Below are 17,500 nucleotides of genomic sequence, written 5' to 3' on the forward strand. Positions count from 1 at the left end.
AGACTCTTAATCTCAGGGTCGTGGGTTCGAGCCCCAAATTCAGCGCAGTTTTAACCTAAATTTGTTTTTTGATTAGTGAAGTGATTGCTTTATTATTATTGGTACAAAAGTTTTTTGTATTTAATTTTACAATGGGACTTACAATTTGTTTTTACCAGTGAAATTTTATTGCTTCGACATGCCTTTCTTTATTTTTTTTTTATTTGATTTTTAAATCTTGAATCATTTATTTTGTAAATCTATACTACAGCCAAAAAAAGTGTCTTCATAATAGGGGTGTGCCCTGAATAGGGATTGGCCGTTAAAAGATATATACTCTTTTCCTCGTTCATTTGCCCGTTAATAACGGGTGTCCCTTTAACAGGGGAGCCCAAAGAAGGGTCCTACTGTATTTTCATATTTTGCGAACCAGTAGGGCAGATCTAACATTCTATTATCAACGTTTCAAGGCATAAGAACCACCATTTTTTAAATGTTGATTTTTGTCATATCAACCCCGGTTAGCTCAGTCGGTAGAGCATGAGACTCTTAATCTCAGGGTCGTGGGTTCGAGCCCTACATTAGGCGGCCTTTTATTTTCGACATTAAGCTGGTTTAGCCTTTTATTTTCGACATTACCCTGCAACAACATTATGTAGTATATGAACGTAAAAGTTGAATCCATCACCAACATACCGCAATATCTGCTACCCGAAACAAAACAGCAGTTATCCTTAACACAGCACAATGCACAATACGTATTGCACCTGTTAAAACATGATTACATGTTAACCAAATTGTGGAGACTTATCGTGGAGTATTAGTAATGTTCTCTTTATATCAGATATATAATAAAACATAACGAATATAATTTGTGCTATGATGAACAAGTGACGTCACCAGTATTATCCAGGGCGCTGATTGTTATTGTGACATTTCTTGAACGACAGAGAGTATTTCAACGAAACAGTATAGGAGAATCTGAACAATTCTTAACGTCAATTTGTACAATCTATACCGTCATGATTCCTTTTCAAAATGTAGTCTTTAATCTAAGAAAATAATGAGTCAGTATTGCTAAGAATAGGCTTTAGCCGGCACCAGGTTGATAGATTTGCACGTATGACGCCCACCTCAATACATTTTGAATTGGAAAAAGAATTAAATGTTAAATGTCCATTTGACGACGCATGATAGCTCAAAATATTGCGTCTTTATTTGATGACGTTATTGTAGGCCTTTATGCTCACTAGTATTAATAGTTACGTGTGATCATTAATTGGTCATAGCAGTCAAGATGCCGCCTGTACCGGTTCTAATAAAAATGGGGTGTCCGAGCTCTCATACTCGTCTTATTGAGGTAAGCCTTTGTGAAACTATAGGTCTAGGCCTAACACTTGTTTATATGAAAGTTAATTAATGTTTATAGGACTAAATATACAATGTTATGTACATTACTATGTGATACACCACGAAAGAGAAAACGACATAATTAATAAAATGGTCAGTTTTTTAGAAAAGTTGGGAAGGGAATAGTGAAGCTAAAGATAGAGGTTTATGTTTTTGATTCGATTGCCATATATTTATAATAAAAATATGGAAATATATATATTTTTTAAATCCAGATGTCATAGGCCTATTAACATGACAGCACAAGACGGAATACTATATTAATATTGAAAGAAACATATGCTTACTATTAGTTATGTTCAATTATTAAAATATGCCAATGGGAAAAACGAACATAAAACAACATAAATTATTTGAAATGATTAACTGCTTCAGTGGGAGTATTGTGTTGTTTTCCAAAAGGTCAAATTATTTTTTTTTAATACAGTAATGGTCTGAATTTTATTGCACATATTAAACATATGATAAATTCGCAGTAGATAGAATAATTAAGCAACAATAGAGAATATACATATAATAAACAATAACAGAGATTTCTTTTAATCAAAGTGCATAAACTATGAATAGAAACGTACGATTTTAAAAATATTATAACCAGTGACAGATCTAAAATCAAAATGATACGTAAAACTTCCGGAAGCATAGTTTGGTCATCACCAGCTTTCGTAAACAGACAATTGAATTCAAAACCTATCGGTATGTGATGTGTTGCGACAAATTGAGTCGTTTGTTACTAAAAATGAAACATGAATTAATGATATATGTTACAAACTTTGTTTTGGTCTTTTGAATATTGAGTTGATTACAATCGGAATAAGATCTTTGTTTGTAATTCAGATGTCTGAAAATATAATTCAATTCAATTTATTCAGATCACAAAAAATGGCAGTAACAAGACTGAATTTCTTGTGATTTACAGTTTAAAATTTATAAAAAAAAAAAAAAAAAAAAAAAAAAAAACTTAACAGGAACAGCATTAAAAAAAAAAAAAAAACCTAACAGGAACAGCATTAAGAATCCAAAAATAATAGTTAAACAGTACAAATAAATGACAGTAAAAATAGACGTTTACAAACGGTACAAAACGATTAGAATATAAAAACAAAAAAATTGTAAGTAAAAACATTACAGGATATGATAAAAAGTACAGTGTTATTATTATTATTATTATTATTATTTATTATTTTGTAATTAAGATTGAAAAGGTGGAAATAGGCCTATTCAGTTATTATTATTATGTAATTATTATTATAATTAATGATAACAGTGACGATATTATTATTATTTTCATTCATTATCATTGTCATTATTATTATTAAAACTGGAGTCAATATTTGAGAGATTGGGGGATTTCACAAGTCATGAATAAGATAATTAAGTACCTGGTTTGGAAAGGAATTGCATTGTCGTGGTACAGCTTAGCCCGCCAGCGATTCGAGTTCGATACGAAGAACAAGAGCAGACACTTCGCAATGTCGTGACGCTCGAGTTTTACTTTTATTGCTCTTTCTATGTTTACCTACGGTAGGCCTATGAAATCTTACGGATTTATGGGATGTACGTGTGTAACTAACTGTGTCCTTCTTGTATGTTATTAAATGTTAGTATAATATCTACAACAACAACAGCTAGTATCCCCCCTTTATAAAGTGTAGATAGGTACACCAAAGGCTGACAGAACGAATTCAGATAAACTACAGGCCTAAAAGCAGGCTGAGTTAAGTCCTACTCTACCATAGGCCCTCCCTAAACTAGGCCTATGTCCTTAGGCTAGGGTGCTAGGCTGACACCAACAGTCACGCTTCACATGACGTTGATTGAAATTTTGAAAAAAGGGGGAAAATTGAAGCATGAAATAAAAAATAGAGTGCAAAGAGAAATATTATTAAATAGTAATAAATAAAATATACCATTCCGGCGTTATTGAACTTGGCCAAACTATCCTTGTAATGTAATTAATGTTAAATAATAATAATAATAATAATAATAATAATAATAATAATAATAATAATAATAATAATAGTAATAATAATTTCAGCAATATTACCTTGGCCTAAGCCTTGTAATCAAGAACCTATTTACTAGGTCTATAATTAATAAATAGCCTAAGGGAATATCTTTTGTGCTATTTCTCCTTAACGTCGTTTTTTTTTTTAAATGTTCTCTAACTTCTCCATTGTCTATGTTCCTAAGGTAGGTTTTAGTAACATAATAATGAATAATAATGAATAATAATAATAATAAATAATAATCAATTCTTGTAATCAAGAACCTGCAGATACTATTTACCATATAACTAGGCTTAGGCCTCATTTATACATTCATTGGTGCTCTGCTATTTGGCAGGTCTTTGGCATCCAGTATTTTAGAGCTGCCTATTCTCAGCTCTTCTGTTAATTTGAAAATAACTGTCACCCTGTTTCATTTGATACAGAAACGCACTATTCCTTCCTATTTGTGCTTTCCCCTGAAAGCGTATATTTCTAGTAGTTAGTAGGCCTAGGTAAATATGCAAAACCCAGATATAACTAAAAAAATAAATAAATAAAATTGTCACAGTATGTAACCTAAGTTCAAATAACACTTTCCATTACTCGTGCATCAAATATTATATGTCATTTTAAACGACCCATTAGTATTAGCATGGTAACATCAATGTATTTTTTTTAAATCAGACAGCGACGTTCTCTCAGAAGTTGTTTTGCATTTTGTAGTCGTTTATCTGTTGATGACCTTTTGACCTCCTGAATTCTTCAATATGAGATTTTCGGCCCGATCGACAAATTAAGCTACACAATTAAATAAATATTATATCGAAACAAATAATTGTTTGCTGATTTATGGCCATTTTAAAAATAAAACGAACATTTTTAAATTGCCCATTAAAAAAAATATAGAAATTGTATTATCTAGTTAAGTGTCGAAATATTTTGTCGATGACACATTAAATTATTTAATTTACTGTCTTAAGGTAGGCCTTAATTTTATGCACAGTAGCGTGAAAGATCAACAGATGTTTATTATTGGTTTCATCATAACATCTATCCTTTCGTATTTCACTGACCATATTCGTTGGAATATCTACTGCACAGGTCAATATTTATTGTGTCGACTTATGTAGTACAGTAGGCCTGATTCAAATGAAAGCTGGTCCGATATGTCCTCCATGGGGCTCATTCCATTGTGTTGGATGGAGTAGCAAAACAGGAAAACAAGATTTTTCAAAAATTTAAAATGCTTATTAATAAAGTAGAGATTCTGATACATTATTAAGATATGTCGCATGTGTCGTGCGTACACGTACCGGATTTACGCACATGACTGTTTCACTGTCAGTTTCTAATATACAGTACAATAGTCAAATAATTTATGCCGTAATAACATTGATTACAATATTACAACCCGACTAGACCTATTGGGTGAAGTATGGTAAGTCATATATTTTAGCTCAAATAAGTGGAAGTTAATCGTTTTCCCAATAATATTGTTTGGTCATTATTATTAATTAGTTCAAGGTCGAACATGGACACAGAGTAGGCTAGTGTCCTGTAGGGCTGTCCCCAGAATATGGAAAACAGTTACAGGAGATACAGTTAATCAACGTGAATAAAAGTTCCAGTTAACTTGAAAATGAAGACATAGACTAGGCCTATAATTCATTGCAATTTGCAAATATGCATTTGTGATAATAAATCAACATAAATGTAATAACATCCAGGATTCAAATGCTATTGAGATTCAGATACTATGGCTAAACACCTTTGCCGCCATCCTGGGTTCGTAATTTCCCTTCTGGTTGCTTATGGGGTGCCATACGCAGCAAAAGTCCATGTTAAAATCAAAATGTAATTGCAAAATTCAATGTATAATTTATTTATAATTTATTTTTACGTTTTGAAAAATTAGAACTTCATTTTGGGAAACTAGATCTACATTTTGAGAAATTTACGCCTACGTTTTGATAAATTCGACATTGAATTTTGCAATTACATTTTGATTTTAACATGGAATTTTGCTGCGTATGGCACCACATAGTTGCTCATTATGATCTTTTATGGAGCTGATGAGCTATCAACTCAGATACAGCGCCCTCATTATCAAAGTAAGACGTAGCTCATACCCTCAACGTTACTTTCCAGTATTTTAATAAAGGTAAAGGAGCTTGCAGCGTCATTGTGCTGAATTGCGTATGGGCGTGGTCCGTGACTACCTAGCTGCCGTAAAGAGGCGCTTTTTGGTAGATACATGTTCACATCATTCCACATCGACAGGGGCTCAAATGAACCATAACATCGGGGTGACCCCCTACTCTTCCGAAAGATGCAATGGGTTCTTTAAAGCACACGAGCCAGATGTATACACTGGACCTCCATTTTAAGTCCTAATCCGAGAAGACTTGGTTCTACGTAACCATGGGCGAGGAGCGGCTGGAACTAGCCGATGTTAAGGCTGTAGCTAGCGGCGCCCCTGTCTTACCGCTCGGCCACTCGACTCGCCTTTTAATGACCTTTTATCGTTACAACCATACTCCGTGCCGAAGAAAAAGGGGAACCCCCGGAGAGGGGAGTAGTTACTCGTACAGAATCACACAGTTGCTTAACTTGTTTAGATTTGGTGTGATAATTCACGTCGTAGGTGTTAGTATTATTTGCTTGTGTAGAATAGAACCGCTAGGATAAATCGAAATTGTATTAAATCTGGTGAAAAGAATGAGTGGTCTCCATTAAAACCTTATTGTGCCGCTGTATTATCTCTTCAGTTCTATTCTTCGGCTTAACTTAACGCTTTATTTTGTACCGCTATTAGGCCTGTGTTGTATAAACCCCTGACTTATTGTGCAAACTCAGACAAGAGTTTGTTTTTCTTTTTCAACCGAAGTGTCGTTCGAGATTATTATCTTATTGGGTGGCGAATCTATGTTAAACAGACTGAATGACTTGTTAAACAAACCCTATGGCACATATACAACAATTCCGACTACTTACTATAAGTACCTCTTTTCACACACAATGAATCGTACAATACAATTGTTGAAAATACAGCCAAAGCAAACTTGTGAATGAATATCATTTTGGCTAAGTACTATTTACTTTAACGTGATTTCAGGACTAAGCTACTACATTCCTTTTCTGCCGGGATGCCTTCTTCTTTCAAAGTGAGTTTCCCCCGTGGATGGTTGTATTTACAAATTGGTGATTTAAGTGGAGGGTTAATTAACAGGTTACAATTTTGGTAAATAACACGTGTGCTGATTTCGGGGACCACCTTTAGACATGATCCCCATTTAGAAGATTTCAGTTTCACTCGATTACCCTTTTATACCACTTAGGGACCAGTCTTAGCTGCCGTGGTCTCTTTAGAAGTTTTTGAAATGGAGACCCACCCCAAGACCACCCCACATTTAGGTCCCAACAACGGTAGTCTCGAATTGGCACATAGCCACAATATTGGAGGGTAAACCTTTCTATTCTTTCGATTACAAGAGCTGCCGCAGTCAGTCGATGTCCAGATCATCAGTGTTTGAATTAGAAACTATAAATAGGCCTACGTGACATGAAGCTACAACAGTGTCTGAACATGGTCTGAATAGCATCACCTTGTCAACATTACATAATAGTAGGTAAAAGAGTAAGGCGCCAGAATGCCCATTTTGCAGGGTCACAGTCATTGCGCCCAATTTCATAATGACGTGGTCCATGGCTACTGTAACAGCGATTGAAATGAAATTAAATTGACATTGAATGTCTGATCGGGGTAGTTCTCCTCACTCTTAACAAAGAAGTTACAATGAGTCATTAAAGCACGATCCTAGTGTGTGCAACACTTTGAGAAAATCTGCTTCTACCAACCACTGATGGTGGTCTAGAACCTGAGTGCCGATGGAAAAGCCATAGTTAGGGTCTGTAGTAAAGCGTTAGCGGTTGTCCCTGCCTTTAATCGCTCGGCCACTCGACTCGCCCGAAACAAGACGAAACAGTCCGTCATTCCAAACTCAGCGAACCGTAGCGAAATTACCATTAGCGCATGCGCACTGTAGGTATACAAGTTGGTATAAATTGCTCACACCGGCCAGTTCAGGTAAAGTTGCTACTGTGTTACTGTCATTGTTGTTCGACACGCTGTCTGAATGATAAATCGGGCGTAGGGAAATAAACAGATTTTCGAATCTACAAGCCGACTGTTTTATATGTTTTAGCTAGAGTGGACTTAACCCAAGGGATATATTTTAGATATTGGATTGTTTGACCAATTGGAGAGTCATGTCGAATCCATACAAGAAGAATGGGACAACATTCAAGGTAAAAAAATCAACAGTTAAAAACTTGGTTATTCAATTCGTGGACCTATATTTTATTGGTCCATGTAATAATATGTGTTATGAGGCAACGAACCATCGTTTTTATTGTTTTAATCTATGAATTTAGTTAAATTTGTATTTGTAATTTGTATTTGTAATCCTCAATAAAAACTCAATATTACAATAACAAATTAGCATGTTTCAATTTTTAGCATCATTGATATCCGGTTTTTTTTTTCAGATAATTTTGCCGGTGGCGGATTCAAGTTGGTTCCCCTCCCCCCACCCCTTCCTAATTTTTTTAAAAATAAAGCAATTGAAAAAAAAGAAAATCATAAAAGTCTGAGAGTTTCATTTCCGGCCATCTAGAATTGCCATAATCATAAGATTTCTTACATAACCCTTAACTATGGTGGGGCTGACGTGGGTGGATCATCTACCTGTGAAAATTGCTCTGCCTGGGCTCGACCCCCCCCCCCTCTATTAGTATTACGAATTTCCCGTGGATCCGCCACTGATACTAAAGTTGTTTTATATGTGTAGGCCCTATATTAATGTGTAAAATGATATACAAAGGAAGTGGCCGTAAGGAACACATTTCCATATTTTGCGGCATATAATACCGTATAGGCCTTATTTGAATTTCCCTAGAAAGCATTTTAGGACGGTTTTTACTGTAAGGCGCTGTATATAAAAGTATGTGACCATTTATTGACCATTGACTATCCACTAATTGTGAATGTAACAGGGAAGCTGGGCTAGCAGTTTCCTCCTATAGCATTTGGTTTGAATGATGTTTGGACGATATATTCTATATTTAGGATGAATTGTAACTCCTCGACTTCATGATTATAGTTACTATGGTAACAAGAATGTCATATTTGTTATGATTCAATGTTGATGTTGAGTTCGGTAGCCGAGAGGTTAAGACATTGGGCCGCACATATTCAACCATATTGGCGCTCGCCTATCTGTCTGGTGGGCGGAACAAGTCTTCTCGGATAAGAAATAAAACCGTAGGCCCAGTGTGCAGTACCTACACATTTTGAGTCATTGCACTTTATAGAACTCAGGAGTAGAGATGAGTGGGGTAAACCGGTTTGTTTGTTTGAAATATTTATTGCATACAGCCTCTGTTTTGGACAGACGACAAGGTACCTGGTACAGGTTTACTGAATAGCTCAGACACGAAGAAACCCTGGGGAGAAGCAAGTTACTAGAGCACCTCGATAGCTTTGAGACCGTTTCAGTACGATTACTTTACTTTACATTATGTTATTTTTTAAAATACCAATCACAATTAAAAGTATGTTTCATGGTCTTGGGTACCGTAATGAATAATGAATGCTGGCGTAAGTCCCTATAATAATGAGCCACAATTAGTTGATTTGGTTAGTCGTGAGAAACACCAATTATGGAATTTGTAGTATTTTTACGCAAGACATCGGGATTGAAAAGCAAACATCTCCACCAAACCACACCTTGCGTGCATCATTTAGCAAATTTACACACACAGTAGGCCTACTATTAATATCATTCTATGCTAAAAATGAGGTGTATGCATGTTTGAAGGGTGGAAGCCAACGTTTGGCCTGTTTAGGCCTATGATTTACCAGTCCATTGTTGCACATACGGAAATACAGATGGATTTATTTCAAAAACTGCTACTTCTTCCCACGCAAACATATATAATAGGCATACATAAATCTAGTTTTTTTATGTAATTTGACGCTCTATGTACTGCAGTCATACTAAAGCCCGTGTTCATCTTCTGATGCCTACTCGAAAATCCTCAGTCCTGATCATCTAATTGGCTGAAATGCAGAGTGCGCGCTCGCTGACTGTTTAAATACAGAAAAATCACAATTTGTGCGCTTCGATATTGAGCTCGTGAAAAAGGTACTTCAATCATCGAATCATTGAGATTTTGTCCTAAGGAGCGGTATCAATAGAGCCGGGTGAATACTTAAGTTGATGATAAGACCAGGAACTATAGCCACATCTTGTTGGTAATACATAGGCCTACACTTGAAAAATTATCAAATAACTATGTGGACGATCTGAAGGTCTTTAAGTAAACAGAATTCATTCTGACTAGGCAGCTGGAAAAGCATCGCGTTGATTATTCGGATTTAACACTGGTTTCAAAAATGTCACTGTGCTTATGGGCAACACATTAATTATTGACCTAGTAATGTTTTACACATTTAAATATTATCCATTTATGTGAATGTATTTTTGCGAACGTTGTTAGTGGTTTTGTTTGTTTCCTTTTTTTTTATTATTAGAGTATGATGTCGTCACTGGCATATACAGTACCGGTATACATTTCTGTCAACATGAAAGGACTCGTATTTTACCTATAGAAGAAAATAATATAGGCATATGTTTGCACTTTTCTCGGCCTAGGACTAAATTGGCGTTACTGTACTGTATCAGTGAGTTAGTGGTATTGCACGAATATTATAAAATATAAAAAATAAAATATTATAATTGTACGTCAGCAAAATTAAAAATATGTCATTATTATATCATTATTAACACATGATGCATTGTTAAACCAACTATACTTGGCACGTGTTTCCGTATGAAAACGTGTTAGCCCGTTTTAAAACAATATTTCTGTAAACTTGGTTTTGGCCTTATTGTGAATACCCGCTGGTACAGACTGTCCAACGTAGCCTCGAACCAAGTCGATCGCCAGCTTAGTTTAAACTAAATTTGATCCACATTTAGCTCACTATAGTTGTTATTAATTTTACTGCATTGTTCCTGCTGCCTCATGGAGCGTTTTATTATTGCCAGACTGCGACGCCTTTTTTTTCAACAGTTTTTGCATAAAGTTCCTGATGTGTTGTTTTCTCACTGTCAAGCCTGAGTAACGATAGTGACAAGAATCGATTTATTACCTTATAAACGATAATTTTGTCTTAGGCCAATCGGTATTACTAATCAAGCAAGACTCATTCTGGAGTGTCGACATTTTGTGACCAAAAATGTTGACTCTGTCGCGGATATCCATTCGGAAACCTGAATTATCTCGGTTACGGAATGTCCGTGGCAGAGTTGGTTACGAAATTTGTGCCACCCCTATGTGAAGTAAAGGCATAGTAAACGATATTTTACCAAAACTGCATTAAATCCAAATTTAATATAGCATTACGTTCGTGCTATTAGAGGGTGCAATACCGCGGTGTTTCATAATTCTTCAAATGCATTCGCTGATCTGTCATATCAATTAACAGCTTAATTTAGGCCTATCCCGAATCAGTTGTCCGTGCCTGTTTATGTCCAGTGCCTGATCCGAACTTATTCAAAAAGGTCATATAAGGTTATTGACCCATACACTTGTACACACTCATTTATGGAACCCAGGTTTATTATTAATATTCTATCGAAAGTCACGCTCTTTTAGGCAAGTAATCTTACGAGATCTTTTCTGTTTGATCCGAGTACATGGCCTTTATAAATCTCTGGGGTATTGAGTCCAGTGATCTTTATCCCGCACAAATCAAAATAAAATCACAAAAATTACTGCTTGCTAAATGAAATATCTTGAGAGTCGATAAGCGATCACATTCACATTTTTCATTATTAATCCGCAGCACTGTAGTATTTGAACCAGTACATTAACCCATATTGCGCCGCAGGACACCAAACCCAACATGTGTGGATGAATATGTTTCCCATACCATTTTTAGATGAAACCTGTGTTTCTATCGTATTGGTGTCATTCGGTAACATGTACAGGTGTATTGTTATCTGTCTCTTATACACATCTAGATGTGTATAAGAGACAGACCGTAGGAAATTTCACCCCATTTATCCTGTTCACACAATACGGTACCTATTTCACTTAAAATAGTGATCGCAATCAATTTATATAGCGCATATTGTAGACTAACCTCTATGCCCTTTACAATAACCGATATCGATAATTTAAGGTGATTGTAATACGATAGCAATAATGATGACACTAAAGATAGCAACAACGGTAACGATAGCCATCTCAAACATCAATATACACCTCGTTAGTTATTGAATGGCAACGATATTAATTTATAGTTTACTTTTGCTCAATAATAATAATACTATTGGTTTTTTTTTTTGGTTTTTTTTTTTGAAGGGCCTTGAGTTATAACCGTATAACTGAACTAAACCAAGGTGTATTCAGTGGTTTGACTAGTCTTCAAACATTGTAAGTGACAATCCAAAAAAAAAAAAACACACTGTGATTTTTTTTTCACTCTGTGTTCCCTGTAAATCCACAGTGTGGTGACAGGGTGTTCATTATGTGAAATTTACAAACACAGTGTGAACACGTAGTGAACACAGTGTCAACTATGTGAAATCTATGTGAACACACTGTGTACACACTGTGGCATTTTCCTAAGGGAAAGGGCCGGTTTTTAGCTATACTTTGACTTCTGGTATTGACTGAACAATCAAACAGATAAGCTCATATTTTTTTAATATGATCAGCTTGATAATGCGGGTAATGCTACGAGATTTATAAGTTGTGAATCAAGCACAAACAAAACGTTGTCAAAAACGCTCCATTAAGGCCAACTCAGACAGCGTCGGCCGACGCAGCCCGACCCGATTTATCGTCGGGCACAGTCTTAAGCCGTCGTGAGAAATATTAAACATGTTTAATCCCGACGCGACAACAAATCGTGTCGGGCTGCGTCGTACGACGCTGCCTGATTTGGCCTTAACTTATTAGGATAAGATACGATAAAAGGAATTGCCAGGAAATTGCACTCTCATATCCTGAAAATTTTTACCGGTACCGTAATTCATATCAATAATACAATACAACAATTATTTTTCTTAATACAATTTAAGGGGGTGCGATTGCACCTCCCACCCCCCTGCATCCGCCCCAGCGTTACATTCTGCAACAGGCATACGTTAGTTGACGAATGAGATGCTTTTATTTAGAAGAGAGTAAAATAAACAAATGGCTGAGAAACTGTAGAAAGGATACGGTATGTAATTTAAAAGGATAACAATATGGTGACTCAAACAATTGCACCCTAAAAACCACACTCTTCGTAGTATGTTTTTAATTCGTAATTGTTTTAGGGAACAAAAATAAAGCAAAATAGTGCCAGAATTATTAAAACATCAAGGCAAAACCCACTATGTTTACAGAAATATAATGAATTAAATACAAGGTTATTTTGCTAGATCTCAGATGTAATATCGACGTTGAGATTTACAGAGAATACGAAGTACTCTCATCAGTGTTGGTTGCTGTCCAAATTAAATTTTACATCAAAAAAAGTTATGATCAATGATTATTAACCACCATCTATCTTAACACCCTTGACCAATCACATCCTGCGTAGAATGATAAAATAAAACCCAGTATCATTACCTAAAATATTCGTAATTGAAGATTCGTCCCATGGGAAGGCATTAGGCCTATATCAAGTAATTTTTTTTTATAAGAACCAGTAAAATTTTGGCCAGGCTCAGTGTTCTTATTTTTTGTCCGATTTCAGGCTCAAAATGTTCATCTTATTTTACACAATTTTCAAACATAGAAAATTATTATATTGTACAGCAGTATACATTGTACTGGGAGGTGAAAGCAGCCCTGCAAAAAATGACCTCTGAATGAAAGGCCCAGCAAAAAATGGCCCCACAAAAATGTCCCCGGTTAAAAAATGGCCCCAAATGGGAGGTAGGTACACCTACTGTACTTTATTATAGAGGGTATTGAATAGTCACACCTACTGCACATATAAGGTACAGATATAATTTTTTGGTTTTTATAATTTGACATTCTACCGCAGCTTCAATTTGTTCTTATTTTGTTCTTAATTTTTAAGCAATTTCAGCCTCAGTGTTCTTATAAAATGTGTTCTTATAAAAAATTTTAAAAAAAGTGTATTGAGCCTAACGACTTTGAAAATATCTGTTTAAAACCGGGGTGAAATTAAATAGGATATTGATGATAGATCTTCTGGCCTTTCGTGGACGTTCTTTACATGGTACGGTAACAAATCTAAAACAGATTTATGTAATGATAGGCGGAAATTGAGTCGGACAAAATGGCCACTGTGTGCTTACGTTACAATCGAATAGTCCTCCACTTTTAGAAAACTTTTCTCTCGTACCACTATCCCCATCAGTACGGATAGAGGTCCCTGGGGCGGATCCAGTATGTCCGAGGGGGTGGGGCTGAAAGTGGGGCTAATCGAGACACACTTCCCCTGTTTCGCATGCCCCGGGAAATTGTTGTTTTCTAGACGCCCGAAAAAAACATCTGAGGCGTTTTGGGCGATCAATTTTCAATTTTTTACTTCCCAAAAAGGTGAGGGGGTGGGGCGCGCCCCCCACATAAATCCGCCCCTGAGTCCTTTGGCGATCCCCTCTCCTTTGGCATGCCATGTAAGAAGAAACATAAACAATCGACTTAAACGGTGAGTTAATGAGAAGTCGTCACATGCGGCCTCTCCTGAGTCCCGGTCCGTAGTCCGCCCTAAGTATTCATTTATACAATGTTTGCCCATAGAACTCAACTCTGCAAATCCTCATGTTCGCATAATGATAAAATAGAATATAAATGTTCATAGTTTGATTGATACATAAACATTGATGTAGAAGGATGTAGAATGGGTACGGTTTGGTTTCTCAACTTCGAGGTCGGGTTTCAATCCCTCTGTACTTTTCGCTTGTGTCCTCGAGGAAGGCACTTTATCTGCCTTGCTTCCCTCTGCCTAGGTGTATAGATGTGGACCTAGTGGGGTTGCCTGCTCCTGCGCTGATTACCAGCAGCAACATTTAAGCATCTGGACCCAATGACCAGTAAAAAAAGAAGTGTTTTGTATCTACAAAGAAAAGGCGCTAATATAAATTATATAAATAATAATAATAATAATAATAATAATAATAATAATAATAATAATAATAATAATAATTTCACCTGATCAATATATCAATCACGGAATCACGAACCGCCCGTCTGATCAAATTTTACGTCTTTTACGACACGTTATTAAGTTTTATTGGGCAAAATGTCTGTGTGCAAAGTCTGCGGTTTACGTATTTTTTGTCTGGCGTATGAATGCCGGTCTCGGTGGGCGACGATGACGCACTACACAAACAGGGCAAACGTTTTCGCATTATTAACCCCTACTACAAACTTGTACTTTAAGAAAGCGACGTAAAGTCGCCTCAAACAGGCCACCCCGGTCGGCCTCGATTCGTTGGACTGTAAAATATTGTTTTACCCACGCCAAGGCTTCGTTCCTGACCCTTCTGGAAATCATCAGACACTCTGTCTTATAGAACTTTGCACCCCCTTGCCTGAAAGTATAATGCTAGAGCCACCGCTGACTGGAGGCCATAATCTGTGAAATCATGCCTTAAATTTACAGACAAATTTTAAAAGTTTAGATAAATACCGATAATATATACTCTATATCTAAAAATTCCAACTTTGTGTACAGTATTATTAATTAAACCTACACAGCGATTGCTGAGAGTAATCAAAACATACATCAATTTTGTAATCGATGCGGATCGTCAGGCAACATCACAATGACGACATAAATACAGTTTTGATTCATTGAGATACCAAATAAAAATGTTTGAATTAATTTGTCAGAAGAACACTCCTCTTTTGATGGACCGATATAGATGGGCTACTTAGCAAATAACTGAAAATATTGTCGGTGAAACGTTTCATGGTTTATGTTACTTTGTTAGGCCAATCCCAGAAGAGGACCTGTGGGTTTTTCTTTTTTTAATGAACTTAACATTAATGTCATAATCAAATTTGTCTTAACCACAAACAAAAGTAGTTTTGACATTTGCAAGGCCATACACTTTCTTAATAAGTGTCAAATATCGATTGACATTGACGTTCTACAATGATACGACGAGGCCTACACGTGCACTATTCTATTTGTCGCATTTATAGCGTGTTTAAACGCACCAATGTGCACGTTCTTGTTTGAAAACACAGTGTTCGCGTCACCTGGTAGGGACCGGGCAGAGGCGGATAGCTGACCCTTCGAGACATAGCGCTGTTTTTCCACCACACCTTATTACGGTACATTGTTGTAAAGTCAGATGTTTGACCCTTCAAGACATAGCGCTGTTTTTTTCCACCACACCTTATTATATTGTTGTTAAGTCATCATGCTTTTTGTTTAATCATTTGATAAGCGCATAGAGGCACTACGCAATAATTGCTGTATAAATGTAAATTATTATTATTTTAACTACGGTACAGTATCATAATTTCCCTTTGTTTTTTAGACGTAATAAATGAGTCCTCGTGTTCGTCACACTATTCCTGCCTTCAAAACCAATCACAGGGGTTGAAGATGATTGCGGACCACATGAGTCCGTAAACCATTTTCACTTGATTTCTTTTCTTGTTTATGCAGTGATGTACTGGTTGATTATTTTCTTCAAGGGCAAATGTAATATACTGTTCTCGAAGATTATATCAACCGGCGGTAAGGTTCTTATGATAATATGGAAGTATAATGAAAACCATGATTAAACTTGAGGTATGTAGGCGTCTTTTTATACGAAATGGCGGACTCGGTACCTCTGTCAATTAGCCGACCTTCATATTGTAATGAGATGAATTATAGAATCTAATGGTTTGACAGGTACTGTACTACTTACTGCTTGTGCAATATACCCAAACTGCACTGAGAGGCAGCCTAGAATTATATATATATATATATATATATATATAATATATTATATATATTATATATGTATATATATAATATAAATCAAGATAGCCGTTAACACTGTTAAATTATATATAATAAATCATCAAAGAAAGGTAAATACAGTGTTTAATAAAGGACAATAATACATCGCGTAGCATAGCTCTCAACGAAGCCACTCCTGTGGAATTCATCAGCGAGATTAATGAAAGACATCATGAATTATTAATATATAGGCTTACTTATCAAAAATAAAGTTGACAGTGAGTAATTTGGGATATTATATAAACTGTAAAATGATTGGCCTATATATATATATATATATATATATATATATATATATATACTGTATATATGAGTAAGACCTGAAAAATATATTTATGAATAGATTATATTTTAATGTTGGTTGGTATCCAGGCCGCTAAAGATGTGCAGGTCAAAGTATCTGTGTATCATTTCATTGGTATGACTTAGGCCTTATTTATATGTTTATTATTAATTCTATTTCCTCAACTTAAAAAGAATAATTACTGGCTGGACATTCAATCTTTTAACAACCAACACCTTCCAAAATACCTAACATATCATGACACTTACGCCAGGAGTCAGCGCACCTGTCACAATGGAAACACTCCTTGGGAATTTCCACTTAATGCTTTTAACAGTGTTACCTAATCATCAGCATAGGAATGCTAATACATTTATAATGCATTTCAACAATATTTTTATTAACTCAATAATCATATAATGTTGCGTTATTTTATCATCAGAAAACGTGGGAATTACAATTAGCTTCGGATGCGCGACACTGAATCCGTTATAATGAACTTTCCGGTATAGAATTTCTGGTCCGATGGTAGAAAAACCTGATTTTGGTAATTGCAGTACTGTATATTGACTTTACGATTCACATTTTACGACAGGTACTTTAGAATAGATGGATAATGACGAATGTCAATGTCTGGGAATTATTCTGCAACAGCAGTTTAGAAGATAAACTTTTATTGCTATGTTCTTGAAGGAGGAACAATTTAATAATTAAATTATTGCTTATAAATTTTAAAGCCGGACACTCACTGCGCCCGACGGTCGTCGGCCGACGCGATTC

At 35.7% G+C, this 17,500-nt stretch overlaps 1 protein-coding gene and 1 non-coding gene across 2 annotated transcripts in view; both read left to right on the forward strand.

The window, feature by feature from the left end:
- Positions 1-494: 494 nt before the first annotated feature.
- On the forward strand, positions 495-567 carry Trnak-cuu. Its single transcript has one exon. It is a non-coding gene; the product is annotated as a tRNA-Lys (tRNA).
- Positions 568-7,472: 6,905 nt separating this feature from the next.
- Positions 7,473-17,500, forward strand: part of LOC117124660 (fibropellin-1-like) — a 36,368-nt gene continuing 26,340 nt past the window's right edge. Inside the window, exon 1 of the mRNA XM_033270970.1 lies at positions 7,473-7,688. Within this exon, the coding sequence (XP_033126861.1) occupies positions 7,650-7,688 (39 nt within the window). The 5' untranslated portion in view covers positions 7,473-7,649. The remainder of the gene's footprint in view (positions 7,689-17,500) is intronic.

The sequence above is a fragment of the Anneissia japonica genome, unplaced genomic scaffold (genome assembly GCF_011630105.1).
Source record: "Anneissia japonica isolate Jap-2015-1 unplaced genomic scaffold, ASM1163010v1 scaffold284709_len978187_cov192, whole genome shotgun sequence".
Lineage (NCBI taxonomy): Eukaryota > Metazoa > Echinodermata > Crinoidea > Comatulida > Comatulidae > Anneissia > Anneissia japonica.